Source organism: Microcebus murinus, chromosome 4, assembly GCF_040939455.1.
Source record: "Microcebus murinus isolate Inina chromosome 4, M.murinus_Inina_mat1.0, whole genome shotgun sequence".
Lineage (NCBI taxonomy): Eukaryota > Metazoa > Chordata > Mammalia > Primates > Cheirogaleidae > Microcebus > Microcebus murinus.
In genome coordinates this window covers 97821624-97841075 of record NC_134107.1, presented here as the reverse complement: position 1 = coordinate 97841075, position 19452 = coordinate 97821624, and the positions used below count along the sequence as shown (strand labels likewise).

Genomic DNA, 19452 nt, shown 5'->3' with positions numbered 1-19452 from the left:
CTATAAATCCTACCAATCCCCAGCAGGAGCCATATAGTTGAAGGAACAGCCTCATTTCTAAGTCTGCAAAATGCTGAAGAGTTTTGACTAATTTAACTTCCTAATTGAGGACTTTCCTCCCATTCACACATAATATTCAGTTTACTGCTTCCACCTACAGACTTACTGCCAGCAGGGAAGGACCTCTGTTTCATTGTAAATTAGGAGACACATAGCCACTCAGGACAAACCCCAGACTCACTTGTTGTGGGATCACCATCCAGAGACAACCAGCCGAGGGAGGAGCTGGCATTAGAGATATCTGAGAGAGTGCGGCGGGCCAGCACTGCCGGCACAGGTGGTTTAGGGACATCATACCCGTCATCCTCATTTTCTGATTCCTCAGGGCCAGTGCTGGCATGGGCTGCAGCCAAATTCCCTTCACCTGGAGAAAAGTTTGCGAAGTTATCTTCTTCTTCTGAAACACTTTGTCTTCTAACACATGTCAATACAGGGGTATCCATTTATTTATACATGTATATAATCAGCTACTTCATTTAACTGTTATTGAATGTCTACTGTGGACCAAACACCATGTGAGGCCCTGTGGACAGAGTTATAAGAAACAGAAATAGTTCAAAACCAGCCTGAGCAAGAGCGAGACCCCGTCTCTACTATAAATAGAAAGAAATTAATTGGCCAACTGATATATATATATGTAAAAAATTAGCCAGGCATGGTGGCGCATGCCTGTAGTCCCAGCTACTCGGGAGGCTGAGGCAGAAGGATCGCTGGAGCCCAGGAGTTTGAGGTTGCTGTGAGCTAGGCTGACGCCATGGCACTCACTCTAGCCTGGGCAACAAAGCGAGACTCTGTCTCAAAAAAAAAAAAAAAAAAAAAAAAAAAAAAAGAAACAGAAATAAAATCTCCACCAATCCTGTAGCTTTTTTTTTTTTTTTTTGAGACAGAGTCTCGCTTTGTTGCCCAGGCTACAGTGAGTGCTGTGGTAATCAGCCTAGCTCACAGCAACTTCAAACTCCTGGGCTCAAGCGATCCTCCTGCCTCAGCCTCCCGAGTAGCTGGGACTACAGGCATGCACCACCATGCCCGGCCTGTTTTTTCTATATATATATTAGTTGGCCAATTAATTTCTTTCTATTTATAGTAGAGACGGGATCTCGCTCTTGCTCAGGCTGGTTTCGAACTCCTGACCTCGAGCTCTCCACCCCCTCGGCCTCCCAGAGTGCTAGGATTACAGGCGTGATCCACTGCGCCCAGCCATTGCAGCTTTTTTTAAAAAAACATGTCAAAGGTTATCCTGCCAAGGTTAATAGCCACTGATACCAAAGACTCAAATGCCATTGTATAGCATTCATCCAACACTACTACATTTCACCTTGGATGATCAGCAAAGGGCCCTGTGTGTGCAAGTTTCCTGAATTTTCAACTTGGTAAGCTAGTTAACATGGGAATTGAGTGTTTACCACCCCCACACAAAAGAATATCAATGCAATGAGAATAAAAAGAAGATGCCAATACTGCAAGTCCAGGCCATACAACAGAAAAGAATTAGCTGTGTGAACAGAAATTAAAAGACAGCAAGGGGCTTTACTGTCCATGGATCACTGATATTTTGCCAAAGAATATTATTAAAAAGAATTTACTGCTTAGATCAAGCTATCTCATTAGCCAAATATTACAGGCTCATTCCTATGGCACATCAATGATTTTTTTTTGGAGACAGAGTCTCGCTTTGTTGCCCAGGCTAGAGTGCCATGACGTCAGCCTAGCTCACAGCAACCTCAAACTCCTGGGCTCAAGCGATCCTCCTGCCTCAGCCTCCAGAGTAGCTGGGACTACAGGTATGCGCCACCATGTCCGGCTATATTTTTTCTATATATATTAGTTGGCCAATAATTTCTTTCTATTTATAGTAGAGACGGGGTCTCGCTCTTGCTCAAACTGGTCTTGAACTCCTGACCTCGAGCTATCCGCCCACCTAGGCCTCCCAGAGTGCTAGGATTACAGGCATGAGCCACTGCGCCCAGCCACATCAATGATTTTTAAGGTGGTAGAGTGACTACTTACCAGAGGTGCTGTTCTCGGTGACGGGTGGCGCCTGGGACTGAATATTATACATTGCTTCATATGTACAGCTATCCATCTGCTGGTCACAATCACATACTCTGAACCGGAAGGAAAGTGCCATAATGATCTTTAGGAATAGAACTCTGTTATCTGCAAACTCATTAAGACTCATCTTCTCCTTTTGCCAGTATCACTAACAAATGTCCTGACATAAACTCTTGTGATGAGTTATAGATGTGTGTGTATTTGAGGTTACTGTGATGCTGAGAAAATGTAAATGGAACTGCTTACATATGAGGGGCTTAAACATTAGGAGCTAGATTTATCTTTCTGCTTTAATCTGGCTGAATAACACTATGTGCAGGTAACAAGCCAAAAGTATTTGGCCCCTAACAGGGTGTTATGAACCTACCGTGAACTCTGGGTTGTGTCTGGAGGCCGGAGAGGCCTAGAGGAGGGAGTCATATACTCTGTGTCCTCCTCATTTTCACACTGCTCCCCAGAAGGCAGTTTTGGCACCGGAAGAGGTCTGGAAGATGAAGAATAAAAATAAGAAAAAGAATTAAGAAGCCATAAAACTTTCAAGTATGAAATTAAGTGGCTTCAAAACAAACACAACTCAAACTTGACAGAGCAAAATGCATGCCACCTAGGAAACTACTATTTCTACTGACTGAGACAGGTCATTAATAAGAAGCCCACTAACCCAAAATTTCACTTTCAGATGACAACGGTATGGCCATTATGCTTGAGATGTGTTACACTGGGATGGGTGCCAATACCAGTTAGTCTCAATCCCCAAATACATTTCATTATGGAGTCCCAGTCCTAGAGCCAGTATCCCAGTTTTTTCCCCCAATAGGTATGAAATAACAAACACCAGGTAGCTTTCTGAAAATAAGATAGATATGTAAATTTCAATTCTAAAATCTACCTATGGCTTAAAGGAATACATAGCTTGTCAAAAGTTTTCTCAAACTCCTCATTTTATGCAAGGAAAATCTAAAATAGAGATAGAGTGAAGTTATTTAGCATCAATTCTGAGCCTAGGATCTAAATCTTCTGACTCCCACTTCAGGAATATTGCCATTATACTCATACATAAACTTTTACCCAGAAGCTTTTGAAACAGAACTTCTACCAACCCAGCCCTGAAATGAGACAAGACAAAAAACCCAACCAACTGTATAAGAAAAACATACATACACAGAGAATTGTTTCCTGGGGTGTGAATTTATGAGTGTTTTCCCTCTCATCCTCTTTAAACTATTTTTGCATACCCTAAATATACTACCAGAAATATCTCTGGAATTTATTTGTGGGTACTTAATATTTAGTTTTCCTAATTATAAAACATATACTTACCATAAAAATACTTAAGTGCTACAGAAACTTAACATAGAACATGGAGTCCCCTATAATCTTGAGATTTTTTTCTTATGTCTACAGATTAGTTTTACCATTGAAAAATTACCCATTTGTATGCTTTGTTAAAATTCAGCAAATATTCACTAGGATCTGTGAAATGCATGCTGAATTTGAGGCAGAGTGTATTAGTATATACAATTTGCTTTGAGATTCATCAAAAAGTAGTACAGACAGTCAAACGTGTGATAAAACAAGCATAATAAAATGCTAACAGTAGAACCCAGGTGGTTAGTATATAATATTTGCTGTAAAATTCTTTCACATTTACTCTATGTTTGCAATTTTTCACAATAAAATGTTGGTAAGGGTAATGATCCATACTAAGGAAAAAACACCTCACCAAGTATCAGTAAAGGTGTAGGGAAATAAATGGATACTCTCTCATACAGCTGTAGAAATAAGAAACTAATATAACTTCTCTGGTGTGTAACTCAACAAAAGCACTTAACCAAACATGCATACCCTTGGTCCCAGAAATTCCATTTCTAAGAATTTTCCCCAAGAAAACAATCAAGAATATTCACTATGGCATTATTATTATAACACTGAAGAAACAGGTAACAACCTAAATATCAAATAATAGTGTACCAAATAAATTTTGAACCACACATACAGCAATATACTTGGAGTCAACTATGTCCCTCAGTGCTTTTGAGGTTCCAAACAGGAGCCCCAGAGGCTGCTTCTTCCACAATTGGTCTGTTCTCACCTATGTTACAAACTAGGTCTCCATCTAAGTCAGTTACACTGCTTTACAATCATTTGAAAATCATTGTGGTAGAATAAGTAATAACATGCAAAGATTTTCAAGATATTCCTAGTGAAAAACAGCATCAACAATATGATTTCATACAAGAAAGAATGGCAATGAACATGTATCAAAGTGGTAACAACTGTCTGATTCTAGGTATTAAGATTATAGGTGATGTTTATTTCTTCAGTGTTGTTTATCTATATTTTCTAAATTTTCTTTAATTACCATGAATTACTTTTGTAAAGAGAAATAGGTCATACAAAGGAAGAATACATTAAGTGAGCTCCATATTAGAGGTTCTGAACTTGGGCTGGGGGAGAGTGCTATAGTTTTAATGTGTCCCCCAAATTTTATATGTTGGAAACTTAATCCCCAAATTTATATGTTGCTGGTATTTGGAGGTGGGGCCTTTGGGAGGTAATTAAGATTAGATAAAGTCATCAATGTGGGGCCCTCATGATTGGACCAGTGGCTTTATAAGAAGAGGGACCTGAGCAGGCATGTTCTTGCCGTTTTTACCATGTGACACTTCCTGCCATGTTATGATGCAGCAGGAAGGCCCTCACTGGATGCTGGAACCATGCTCCTGGATTTCCTAGACTCCAGAAATCAACTAAGAAATTTCTTTTCTTCATAAATTACCTAATTTCAAGTATTCAGTTGTAACAACAGAAAGTGAAATGGAATTTTGGGGTACCATGACAGCCAAAGTGCGAGGGGCCAAAAATTCTAGAAGGAACAGCAGAGAAGCAGGCCTGAAATTCTGCCTGCAATTTTCCCTATTGTTAGAACTATTGCTAATCTCGGAACTATCTGTGTACGGGGCCAGTTTCTGAGAAACTGAAAGAACAGAAAGTAGTAACTGAGAAGCTGAACAGATTATTTTGGTCGTCTTGCTGCAGACACAGTTGGAGTTATCAGATATAGCCTTTACAATAATCATAATTTGTATGTTTAATAAAAAAGGAGAATGCACAGTGGCTCATGACTGTAATCCTAGCACTCTGGGAGGCTGAGGCAGGCGGACTGCTCAAGGTCAGGAGTTTGAAACCAGCCTGAGCAAGAACAAGACACCATCTCTACTAAAAACAGAAAGGAATTAATTAGCCAACTAAAAATATATAGAAAAAATTAGCCGGGCATGGTGGCACATGCCTATAGTCCCAGCTACTTGGGAGGCTGAGGCAAAAGGATTGCTTGAGCCCAAGAGTTTGAGGCTGCTGTGAGCCAAGCTGACGCCACAGCACTCTAGCCCGGGTAACAGAGTGAGACTCTGTCTCAAAAAAAAAAAAAAGCCACGATACAGTCAGTTTCTGGCTTAGAATTTTTCAACATCATGGCAAGAAAGCCTTATGTATTCAGTATAATCCTCCACTTACAATGGCGTTACATCTGGATAAACCCATTGTTGAGCAGTTTCTGTATCTAAAACTAAAAACTCAATAGATGGATATAGGACAGGTGAGAAACACCAAAAGATTAAGGAACTGGAAGATAATATAAACTATTCAGATTAAAATATATAGAGAATAAAGAAAGGAAAATACAGACATGGAGCTTAAGAGCTATAGGATATACAGCAAAAAGGTCTAACATTCACGACACTATAGTCCCAGAAGAAGAGAGGAAAAAGAAACCGACTGATCAGTCTATTTTAAGAAATACTGGATGAGAATTTTCTAAAACTGATTAAAAAAATCAAAGCATAAATTCAGTAAACTCTACAAACCTTAAGAAGGATAAATATAAGGGAAACCACAAAGGAACAGTATAACAAAACTGCTGGGAACCAGAGACAGAGAAGTCTTATAAGTAGCTAGAAAAACAAACATTACTGTTAAAGAAGCAACCTTAAGACTGAGAGCTAATTTCTCAACAGAAACAATGGAAGCAAGAAAATAGTGGAATATTTTTAAAGTGATAAAAGAAAATAACTCTAGTTCAGAATACTGTATCCAGTGAAAATATCTTTTAAAAAGAGAAAGAAGTAAAGCTATTTTCATTCAAACAAATGTAAATCCATTGATAGAAGATACACTAAACATACACATGTACACACACGCTAAAGGACATTCTTTAGGCAGATGGAAAAAGATTCCCGATGGCAAAGCAGGAAGAAATGGGCAGCATTGGGGGATAAATCTTTGGGAAATTATAATAATATGCCCAAGAAGTGTTATGAGGTGCCAGATTAAAGTATACCCTAGAAAGCCAAAGGTGCATATTGGAATCTCTAGGGTCACTATTAAAAGAATAATTAATATAATAGGAGGGGTGAAATGATATAATAAAAAATACTTTAATCGAAAGGAAAGCAAAAAAAAGGAGAAAAAAATGAACCAAGAAATGAATGGAAAAATGTGGGAAAGAATTAGACCAAATAGACTCCAATTCTTTTGAGACAGAGTCTCACTTTGTTGCCCAGGCTAGAGTGAGTGCCGTGGCATCAGCCTGGCTCACAGCAACCTCAATCTCTGGGGCTCAGTGATCCTACTGCCTCAGCCTCCCGAGTAGCTGGGACTACAGGCATGCACCACCATGCCCGGCTAATTTTTTGTATATATATTTTTAGTTGGTCAATTAATTTATTTCTATTTTTGGTAGAGATGGGGTCTCGCTCAGGCTGGTTTCGAACTCCTGACCTTGAGCAATCCGCCCGCCTCGGCCTCCCAATGTGCTAGGATTACAGGCTTGAGCCACCACGCCCAGCCGACTCCAATTCTTTTAAGAAAAGATTGCCAGAGTGGATTTACGAAAAAAACAAAAACCATGGCCAGGTGCAGTGGCTCACGCCTATTATCCCAGTACTTTGAGAGGCCCAGGTGGGAGGACTGATTGAGGCCAGGAGTTTCAGACCAACCTGAACAACAAAAAGCAAAGCATCAGCCAGGCGTGGTAGTGCACACCTGTAGTCCTAGATACTCGGGAGGCTGAGGTAGGAGAATTGTTGACAGCAGGAGTTCAAGGTTATAGTGAGCTATGACTGCGCCACTGTACTCCCTCCTGGGTGACAGAGCAAGACTTTGCCTCAAAAAAGACAAAAAAAAAAAAGACACACCCTCTCCATAAAACCCAACAAGTATATACTGCTTATGAGAGACATACCTTACATATAAGGGAAAAGAAAAGTTGAAAGTATACAAATACTACCTAAAAGACAGCTGATGTAGCCATTTTAATATAGGACAAAGCAGACGAAAGGCAGGCAAGAAGTGAAACTACAGAGTAAATGGGATATTTCATGATAATAAACTCTTACCACTTAATACCAGTAACTCTAAATGTCTGTGTAACCTAACTACATATGCTAAATACACATAAAACACAAATGAACAGAACTAAAAGGAAAAAAGAGAAACTCACAGTTAAAGGTAAAGAATTTAATATATTCCTCAGTTATCTGATAGAACGGGTAGATTTTTAAAAATCAGGGAGATAGAAGATACAACATAATTAATAAACTTGACCTCACTGACATATATAGAATGCTACACACAAACTCAAAATACACATTCTTATGAAATGTAAGTGGTACATATTACTAGATTTTACCATAAATTAGTCTATAAAGAATGTGGTTTCTGACCACAATTGTAATGAAGCCTAAAAGCAGAACGATAACTAGAAAATCTTCAAATGTGTGAAAATCAGGCAACACACAAGTAACTCATGAATCAAAGATGAAATCACAAATGGAAAAAGCATATGTTTTGAAATGAATGATTATTGAAAATATGATATATCAAAATTTGTAGAATACAGTTAAACATCTGTTATGTACCAAACATTTGTGTTCCCCCTCCCCAAATCCATATATTAAAGCTCTAACTTCCAGTGTGGCTATACAGCTGACAGCACAGGTTTGAATGCATGGGTCCACTTTATGTGGACTTTTTTTCAATGAACAAAGTCAGCCCTCTGTAGCTATGGGTTCCATATCAGTAACCAAATGCAGATAGAAATACAGTACACAGGATGCAAACCCAGTACAGAGAGGGCCAAATTTTCACATACGCTGGTTCCACAGGACTGACTTCAGGATTATGTGTGAATTTTGGTATACGAGGGGGTCCTGGAACCAATCCCCCGAATATACTGAGATGATTGCATTTGGAGATGGAGCCCCTAAGGAGGTAATTAAGGATGGGACCGCAATCTGATAGTATTAGTGTCCCTTATAAGCAGAGACCCCAGACAGCTCGTGAGCACGCCCTCTCTCCATGCACACGCACCAAGGAAGACCATATATGGACTTAGTTCGAGCACAAGGCAGGAAGACAGCCCCCACCAGAAACCAACCAGGTGGGCACCCTGATCTGACTTCTCCAGCCTCCAGAATGGTGAGAAAATAAATTTCCACAAGTTAAACCACCCAATCTGTGGTACTTTGTTACGGCAGTCCAAATAGACTACATCCATCTTATGAAGCTAGAAAACACCAAATTAAAGAAAGAAACCTAGAAGAATAAAGAACAATAAAACAGAAAGTAGATATCCAATAAGCATTAAGCAACAACAAAACCAAATTTGCTTATTGGAAAAGATTAATAAAATTGGCAAGCCCCAGCCAGACCAATCTATATACATCTACATAGAAAAAAGAATGGAAGCAAATATTTCAAAACATAAAATATGATCACTTGTACATGACACAAAAATAGAGATCAATTTTTATTTTCTTCTTTATATTTCTCTGAGTTTTCTAAATTTTCTCTCAGTAAGCTGTTTACCAGTACCAACTCCACTGTATGAAATACAGCTTTAGCAAACTTACCTGGCAGCCAGAGAGTAAATGGCATTGGCAGATGAGGAAGGTTTGATTTTGGGGTGCTCACACTCTGGACCTGCTAATGGGCTGCTACTGATATTCTGGAAAGTAAAGAAAGGTGTTGAAAAAGAACCTCCTTACCATAGTTAAGTATCTCCTCTTACTTACTGGACCTTTTCAAAATGAGAACAGTAACAGAGACAGATCTCACTCTCAATGCCATGCCTAGGGGATATCATATTTGGTAAAAGCAAAGTTGCTTTCAAGCTCTGAAGAACATTCAAATGTAAGAGTTAGGGAGACAGAGATCTAGAAAAGAGCCAAGGAATTTGATTTTTGTGTTTAATTCCACAAAGATTTGAGTAAACTTGCTGTCTACACAAATACCATTTCTTTTTTTTTTTTTGAAACAGTCTCACTGTGTTGCCCAGGCTAGAGTGCCGTGGCATCAGCCTAGCTCACAGCAACCTCAAACTCCTGGGCTCAGGCAATCCTCCTGCCTCAGCCTCTCAAGTAACTGGGAATACAGGCATGTGCCACCATGCCCAGCTAATTTTTTCTATATATTTTTAGTTGGCCAATTAATTCCTTTCTATTTTTAGTAGAGATGGGGTCTTGCTCTTGCTCAGGCTGGTTTCAAACTCCTGACCTTGAGCAATCCACCTGCCTCGGCCTCCCAAAGTGCTAGGATTATAGGCATGAGCCACCACGCCCGACCACAAATACCATTTATAACTTAAATAATCTATACCCTAACACAAAATGGTCACTCTACATTGATGACACCAGAAAGTCAAACCTAATCTACTCTCACTAATAAAATGGTCATCACACAGATGCCATTTAAATGTTACCCTCCCTTTTTCCCTGCAACCAAGAAACATGCCATTCATTTGCACTGCAATACTTTTCAACATCACCCTTCCCATTCCATCTCATTAGATTTCCAAACTACCTGCTTGCCAACTCCTCCATCAGTCGCTCATCTCAAATTCAACATATTTCTAATTAGCCAGGTTCAAAACCTGAGGAGTTTTGCGTGTGTGTGTGCACACATGTGCACGTGTGAGATTTTGCATCTTTTTTCCTTCCCACTGACTACTTTTGAGCCTTAAGTCTTTGTTTTACACTCTCTAAAGACTTCCACCTAATCTGGCTGCCCACTCCGCTCACAGACAATGTTTCTCCCTCTTGCTCATATACTACTGGACACATTAAACCCCTCTGTTATTCCTGTCTCTCCCAAGCTCACTTACTTTCCCTTTGACCTTCCCAAGTAGCAAAGGTGAGAGATCTTTTTTCAATCTATTCTCTTTCCAATGTATCCTGCAACTACTAAGAGAGTCATCTCTTTAATCCATTGTTTTGGTCACATCACTCCACTTAACTTAAAATCTTCAAATGCTCCTCATTTTCTACCATATAAATTTGAATTCTTTAGGGAAGTGGTATTCAGTCCTCTAATATGGTATTTATGTTCCTCTCTAGCCCTTTCTTCTACTCTGAGAAACAAAATTTCTGCTCTACTCAGATTAACCTACTTGTCATTCCACAAATATACTTTAAGCATTGCTATTATTATGGCTCTTATTTTAAAATTGTCTCCACTTTCCAAAGATTACTACTGTAGATCCAGATGCCACTCTTTCCATAAAGTCCTCTTGATTGTTGCACCTGGGAATAATCTCTCCTTTCTCTAACACTTAAACATTTTCTGGTTATATTACACATGGCATTTATAAAAGAACATTTATTGCAATATTTACAAACTGCCTCATCTGTTCTATTAACATATATACTTCTTGAGGGTAGGGATTATGTTACATTACCTCTGAATTCTGTAAAAACCTATCACATAGCTTTGGCCCATAAAATGGTATCCATGAATATTTGTTAATAAGCTAAAAATTTCAAAAACTTAGGACTCACCATGGAGGTATCCAGACTGAATGTGCTTCCGAGCCTAGGCACATCTGCTCTGGGCTCCATTTGTGAGGGCAATGAAAATGGAAGTGAGTGCCGGTTGGTTAATTCTCTTCCTGTCCAGGGGTCACTGGGACTTGGAGCAGCTACTGGTACTTTGGGGATTGGCCGGGACAGCCATGAGTCCCCAACACGGCTAGAGGGGACAGGGGGCAGTTTGTCTCTGGATGGACAATCGCCTGGTGTACAAGGCAGGGGCCGTCTCTGAGGCCGGTTTTCTGCTCCAACAGAATAAGGCCGATCTGGAGGAGGTGGTGGTGGAAGATCTCGAAGTGTGGGGGGTACTGGCAATGGTTTGTCTTTATGAAGGGAGCCAGAAGCAGCCTGTGGAAGCAGGATGGAAACAAATCAATCAAAACCCACTAATGCACAACAAAGACTCAGAAAGTTGCAGAAATGAATAATGCTTTACCTTAGAAGCAGTTCCAAGACCAGAAGCACTTGAAGGAACAGATACTCGCTGTTGCAGAAGGTCAAGTCGTGGTGGCACTGGGGGAAGGGAAGCTTGTGGGGCCATAGAGAATGGAGAAGGAGGCCTTTCCACCTAGAAACAAATAAAATTTAACAAATAAAATTTCTTAACAGCTTATGGTTGTTTGGGGAAATAGCACCTATCAACTTCTCCTAAAGCTATAGATGGCAAATACCGTGTGAACATTGAATGGGCCAGATGTAGGCTTGGGATCACCCAAACCCCTCTTTAAAAACTCAGTAACTCCAGAGTCTAGCACTTCTTGAATTATTTTTGTGTCACCAAAAGAGGGCACTCTCAGTCATAGAAATATCATGCAAATGGCAAGTGCTACAGGCAAATATATCTAGAAATGGCAGTGCTATCTAGCTTACAATTAAAAAATTACTAAAATTTTCTACCTCCTCATCTCTGGGAAAAAAAAATATTTTCAAGATTAAAAATAGAAGCCCATATAAAAAAAGAGGGCAGACATTAACCTCTCAACAAAGTACCTTGGAAAAATAATGTTTAAGGAGCAGAATAAGGAAAGAGATCAAAGATGAGAAATTCTCTGTGGGTCATTATGATAAGAAAAAAAGGAGACTTGTAAGAGAAAAATGGTCAACTATGCCACTATAAAGCATCTTGAGTTCTTCCGAAGAAATAAGTTATTTCAATTCAGTAATTAAAAGGGATTGGGCCGGGCGCTGTGGCTCACGCCTGTAATCCTAGCTCTTGGGAGGCCGAGGCGGGCGGATTGCTCAAGGTCAGGAGTTCAAAACCAGCCTGAGCAAGAGCGACACCCCGTCTCTACTATAAACAGAAAGAAATTAATTGGCCAACTGATATATATATAAAAAAAATTAGCCGGGCATAGTGGCGCATGCCTGTAGTCCCAGCTACTCGGGAGGCTGAGGCAGAAGGATCACTCGAGCCCAGGAGTTTGAGGTTGCTGTGAGCTAGGCTAACGCCACGGCACTCACTCTAGCCTGGACAACAAAGTGAGACTCTGTCTCAAAAAAAAAAAAAAAAAAAAAAAAAAAAGGGATTGGCAGGGCGTGGTGGCTCATGCCTATAATCTTAGCACTCTGGGAGGCCAAGGCAGGTGGATTGCTCAAGGTCAGGAGTTCAAAACCAGCCTAAGCAAGAGCGAGACCCCGTCTCTACTATAAATAGAAAGAAACTAATTGGCCAACTAAAAATATATAGAAAAAAGTAGCCGGGCATGGTGGTGCATCCCTGTAGTCCCAGCTACTCAGGAGGCTGAGGCAGAAGGATTGCTCAAGCCCAGGAGTTTAAGGTTGCTGTGAGCTAGGCTGATGCACGACACTCTAGCCCGGGCAATACAGTGAGACTCTGACAGACAAACAAGTAAACAAATAAATAAATGGGATTAATACAGTCTATCAAGTTGAGTTCTAAAAATTTAGGTGCCAAGTGAGAAGAAATACATGTGTAACCTTTTCTATTTTCCCTGCCCACAGCAGCGTGAAAAGTTTGCCAAAGTAAGCTGTCAGGACAGAGAGAGAGTAATCCACATAAAACACCACTCTGTATTTGCATTCCCCAACGGAAGCAACTAATGGGATAAAGGTAAATACATATTATAAGCACTTATGCAAGATAACAGAAACCACTCCCCATACTTAGTCCTGTTATTAGTGCTGGGTGGTGAATGAGGAAGAAGAAAGTCCTCATCTGTGGCTACTTGCTTTTCACTCATGCTTAAGGAAATGGGCTCCACATCAGGGATAACGCAGCATGTGCAGCTAAACATCTCAATTACAAAAGTCAGAAGTTACCAGTCACGCTCCCACTTCATCATCAATGTCTATCTAGTCACTATATCCTGATGATTTTCCCTAAAAGAATCTCATATCCATACCTTCCTTTTCATTCTACTCACCAACATCAAACCGAATTTATTAAAACAACTTTCTAGTGATCCTCCTAACTTGCAGTTTATCTCACCAAATCCTTCTGCTTACAACTATCACCTTAGCCATCCTTAAACACTCACCAACTCAAAAACTGTAACTATTAAATAACTCCCAACTTCATGTGTCACAAAAATCATTCTCCTTCCTGGCTTCCCTGGGTCCTTCTAATCTGATCTCCGTAACCAGTAGTATTTGCCACAACTCCCTAACAGGCACTGCTGCTGCGTCTCCCAGCGTTTCCTGCATCTGCTCTGATCATCCCGACCTCCCGGCCTTTGTTCAAGTCGTTTCCCTGATCTGGAAGGCCCTCTCTGCCCACCATCCCTCTCTCTCATTCCTTAAGTGCAGAGGGTTGAGCTAATCACATTCTTTTTTTAAATTTTATGATGATGGATACATAATAGTTTTATATCTTTATAAGGCAGCTAATCATATTCTTCAATTAATGGCTCAACAGCATAACTGATCCCTACAATGTTCTTTTATCCCAACATATGGAAAAGAAACTATTAACCACTTCGGTACTGCGCTCACCAGCCGCGAAACCTTGCCCACAGCCGGCACTCATAGTCCGCACAATAGTCTGTGCTGTGCACTGACAACGAATCCGTTTTGCTCTTGTGTGATGAGGAAAGCTTTAAAGCACTGAAGGCTTGTTTTTACTTTATAGGCAGCTTTACTTATAATGTAAATCACAATAGGTAACATATGCATATATGTTTTTATTATGTTATTTTTAAATGTTCACAATTTTATTTTGATAAATGAAAAATTAGAAAAGTTATATCACGGCTGTCGGCTGAAGTCAACTTTCAGCTGTGTGCCTTCATATCATGACTGTCAGCTAAAGTCGCTGTGCGCGTTCATCTGTGGCTATCGACTATAGTCGACGCTGGTACCGAAGTGGTTAAAGAAAAAGAACATTTCCAAGACCTGAGGGACATACATAGCCATATAGAAAGGATTCGTTGTGTACCCGTGGTCCCCAACCCTCGGGCTGCAGACCAGTACCAGTCCGTGGCCTGTTCTGAACCAGGCCGCACAGCAGGAAGTGAGCAGCAGGTGAGTGAGTGAAGCTTCATCTGTATTTTACAGCTGCTCCCCATTGCTCACATAAGCTCCACTTCCTGTCTGCTCAGCGGCGGCACTGGATTCTCATAGGAGCATGAACTCTACTGTATACTGAGCATGCGAGGGATCTAAGTTGTGCGCTCCTTATGAGAATCCAATGTCTGATGATCTGAGGTGGAGCTGAGGCGGTGATGCTAGCGCTGGGGAGCAGCTGCAAATGCAAATTGTCAGCAGAGGGGTTTGACTGCACAATAAATGTAATGCACTTGAATCATCCTGAAAGCATATTGCCCTCTATCCCCCACTGGGTCCATGGAAAAACTGTCTTCTGTAACAACCAGTCTCTGAGGCCAAAAAGGTTGGGGACCACTGATGTACCTGGTTCAAGGAAGGAAAATATGCCCATAACCAACCAACCCAAAATACTCTTAAATGTTTCAGCAAATCAAAGAGAGAGAAAATACCCTGAAAGCTTCTGGGAATAGAGGGAAAGAGGTCACCAAAGAGTAACAAATACACTAGAAGCTAGACATCAGTGAAGCTTTATTTTAGAGCTGAATATTTTTCACCCCTGAATTCTATAACTAGTCAACTCAAATGTGAGGATTGAATAAAGGCATTTTAAGAGATCAAAGGTCTAAAAACGTTTACCTCTCATTTTTTCACAGAAAGCTATTTTTGAAGACATATTCTTCCCAAAGAAGTAAAGCAAGAAAGAGGAAAACACAGGAGCCAAGAAACAGCCACTCCAACGGGGACCAGCAATGAAGTCCCATGAGGACAGTGAGGGAGACTGCAGGGTGACAGGGAACACAGCACAGAGAATAACCAGTCCAGATAAGAGTTGAACATAGACCACTCCTAAATATTAGGCATATTATGCCATATGCTAGTTACTATATTAATATGGTATATTAATAGATTTTATTTCATAGAAGATTATACTGAGAGGTTGTTTGAGAGCACAGTATGACTTGGTTGTGACAGGTACTAATTGTAAACTAAGGAAATAAAAATAATTACTTCAGGAAAAGCAGAAGGTCATATAAGAAAACAAAAGTAATTACAGTAATTACTTGGTACATTAGGGAGCAAAATCATTTAAAAGCTCAACACTGATTTAGCAAAAAACATTCAACTAACTATAGTGGGAGGATATGGAGTAGGAAGGAGAGAGATATCATAAGAGATCTAAATCCTCTTCTACAACAACTGCGGTAAACACATCAAGAATCAAGAGAAAGCAGTACGAGCATATGGTTTAGAAACACTGAGGTAGGAAAATCTGAACAAGAGTATAGAGAAGAGCTGGAAGGCACAGAGGCAGGGAACCAATGTTTTTGTAAGCCTTTTAAAAATGCTTTTAAATTTAAAAAAAAAATCCATGTCCATTTATCACTTGTATTTTTTTAAAAGTACATTCACTCTATTAAAAACAAATCAAGGCTGGGCATGGTGGCTCACACCTGTAATCCTAGCATTCTGGGAGGCCAAGGTAGGAGGATAGCTTGAGCTCAGGAGACCAGTCTGGGCAAGAGCAAGACCCCATTTCTACTAAAAATAGAAAAAATTATCGGGGCATGGTGGTGTGTGCTTATAGTCCCAGCTACTAGGGAGGCTGAGGCAGGAGGATTGCTTGAGCCCAGGAGTTTGACGTTGCTGTGAGCTAGGCTGATGCCACAGCACTTACCCAGAACAGAGTGAGACTCTGTCTCAAAAAAAAAAAAAAAAAAAAAAAAATCAATAAAACAAATAATAAACAACAGCTACCACAATATAAAGAAATAGGCACTCTAATATTTTCATAACTTCAGGAGTGATTTTAGGACAAAAAACTTGGGACATATGTTAATGTTTATCAAAAAGTTAAATATGGCCAGGTGTGGTAGCTCATGCTTGTAATCCTAGCACTCTGGGAGGCAGAGGCAGGAGGATCACTTGAGGTCAGGAGTCAAGACCAACCCAAGAAGAGTGAGACCCCATCTCTACTAAAAATAGAAACAAATTAGCCATGCAGGGTGGGCTCGCCTGTAGTCCCAGTTACTCAGGAGACTGAGGCAGGAAGATCGCTTGAGCCCAGGAGTTTTAGGTTGCTGCAAGCTAGGCTGACTCCATGGCACTCTAGCCTGGGTGACAGAGCAAGACTCTGTTTAAAAAAAAAAAAAGTTAAATATTTTCAGATAAACATTTTATTCATACAAAGTAAATAATGGACTATAAGGTATAAAAAATAATAAAACAACCACATTCTTAACCATCCAGCTAAAACATAAAATACCACTGTCTCTGTGAAATTCCCATGTGTCCCTCCACTAATTATATCCCTTCTCCTCTATCATAGAGTTTAAATGCACATTCTTTCATGCGCTAGCAATTCTACTCCTAGAAATTTACCTTACAGACAGACTTGCAAAAGTATGCCAATATGTGTGTAAGCCTGGAAACACTAAGAATGTCCATTAAGAGACTAATAAATTATAGAATAGCCAAATGACAATACAATACATGAAGCTGTTTTTCCTTCTCTATTTGAATTTCTACACAGCTAAGGGGAAAAGTGTTCCTGTTCTTCTTTCTTCTAAACTTCTATACCACTTGACTGTGTACTCAACAATTTAAACAATGCTCACCGCTTTATACTGAACAGTGTTTCGTCTGCACATATATCCTCTTCCTGATAAAACTACTAGCTCCTTGAGAGCCTTGTCCCAGACTTCTTATCCCATATAGCACTCAACATTGAGCTACTTATCTAGCACAATAAACACCCTGCAAAAGTAACATGCGTTAATTGTAAAAGTTCAAATATTCCACAAAATTAAAGTCCTCTGAACTTTTATCCCCAGAAATAATATTTGAGGAATTTGGTGTGCAGTCATCTAATTTTTCTACCTATGAATGTTAAAAAAAATTTTTATAAGCAAAATTTTTTATAGAAATGAGATTATACTACATATTATGCCTAGCTGCTTTTTCAAACTTAATACAGATTAAACAACTTTCCACTTAAGTATATGTAAATTAAACTCATTCTGCAGAGCATTCATTCCATCATATGGATTGTGGTAGGTAGAATAATGGTCTTCCAAAGGTGTCCGTGACCTAATTCTCAGAACCTGTGAATATGTAACCTTACTTGGCAAAAGGAACTTTGCTGATGTGATTAAAGATATGAATCTTGAGATGGGGGAATTATTCTGGATTATCTAGGTGGGTCCAATCTAATCATTTGAGTCTTTAAAAGATGAGAATCTCAAAGCGGAAAGACTGAAAAAGGAGGAAAGGAGTCCAGGAGCCAAAGAATGCAGCTGGCCCCCAGAAGCTGGGAATGTCATCCGCTGGAAACCTATAAGGGACATGGGATCTTAATCCTACAACTGCAAAGGGCTAAATCCTGCCAAGCCCAAAAAAGCAAAGAAACATTTTCCCCTAGAGCCTTCAGAAAGGAATACAAACCTGCTAACACCTTGATTTTACCTTGCTGAGACATGTGTTGGACTTCTGGACTAAAAGAACTGCAAAATAATAAATATGTATTGTTTTAAGCTGCTAATTTTGTGGTAACTTGTTTGGCAGCAATGACACATGGGCGTATTGTGGTAACACATTATATGGATTGTGGTAGGCAGAATCCATGAACCCACATCCATGAACATGTTGGTTGTTTCTCATTTTTCACTACTGCAAATAATGTAAGAATAACTATATCTACGTCTTTGTGCAAGTTTATTTTTTTAGGATAAATTTCTAGAAATGGATTTCCTAGTTCAAACTAAACATTATACATTTTGACAGATGTCAAATTATTCTCCAAAACAATGGAACTAGCTTGCAGCCACCACAACAGTGAACATGAGGGCCTGTTTCTCCACAATGAGCCCCACCTATCTATATAATTCCATGAAGAAAAATATTTCAAATTAACATATACATGAATGATCACTTCGTTGTCTTATTATTCAGCTTCTCTAATATTCCAGTAATTACCAGTAAACTCTTAAGGAATGAACAGTTAGCAATCTACATAAGAATATAAAAATGCTTTAGGGGTTACGTGAAATCTCTTAGGATGCTGCCAAATAACCTGTTATTGAGGGGCCAAGACTAAGTATTGTCAACTCCAAAACACCAAGAACATACCATTCAAATAGTCTAGATTTCAACTACTGATTATTTATCCAGCATTGATAAATTTATCAAATTCTACTTTAAAGTAGTTTCAATTCCAGTCAAACACTAAAAGTAATTACTACATGCTCAACTTTGTTTGAGTAGCTAGTAACAAATAAGATATGGCTCATCTTCTAGGAACTCATGACAAGAAACACTTTTAATGAAACATTTACAAGGTTCTATGGCAGATACCTTCACAGGGTCCCAAAAGCATCTGGCCAGGCCTAGATCATGGGAGTGGAAACATGTATGAACTGGGGGTGGAGGAAGCAGAGTGCAGTTTGGGAAGGTTTCCTAGGGATGAAGACTGAGCAAATTTAGACAGAAACTATCATGACAAAGCAGGGAGAAATTCTAAGTAGTGTAGCCTTGCTGAACCACAAAATATAAAGTGGAAAGGAGTAATAGGCAAAGTGCCTGGAAGGAGAAATGAATTTAACTCAATAAGTAATGAGAAGTCATCAAAGTGTGGGGGAAGGCAAAGGAACGAGGTGGTCACATTTGTACTGCAGATTAATAACCCTGACAGAGGGGAGAACAGATGATGATGACAGCATGAATGTAAGGTAAACAGGACACAACCATTTAGGAGATAAGACCTTTTATTGAGCACCTACCATGTGCCAAGTAGTCAAGTGCTAATATACAAGAAAGCTCCTTTTATATCAAGAAAAAGTATCCTATGAATGAATTTGTAACATTTTAAACTAGGAATCTATAGCATATTAGAACCATTCATTTGCCTTATATTTACTAAAATCTTTAAGGATTGCCTTACTTCTAAGATTTAGTGAGGAAACCCTTGTCTTACCCT

The 19452-nt window shown here is 39.6% G+C and overlaps 1 protein-coding gene across 1 annotated transcript in view; it reads right to left on the bottom strand.

Moving 5' to 3' along the window:
* Positions 1–19452, bottom strand: part of CBL (Cbl proto-oncogene) — a 97096-nt gene that overhangs the window by 9547 nt on the left and 68097 nt on the right. The window contains exons 10-15 of the mRNA XM_076002584.1: positions 11413–11544; positions 10947–11324; positions 9024–9118; positions 2480–2596; positions 2068–2165; positions 242–424 (exon numbers count right to left, since the gene is read on the bottom strand). Coding sequence (XP_075858699.1) covers positions 242–424; positions 2068–2165; positions 2480–2596; positions 9024–9118; positions 10947–11324; positions 11413–11544 — 1003 coding nt within the window. The remainder of the gene's footprint in view (positions 1–241; positions 425–2067; positions 2166–2479; positions 2597–9023; positions 9119–10946; positions 11325–11412; positions 11545–19452) is intronic.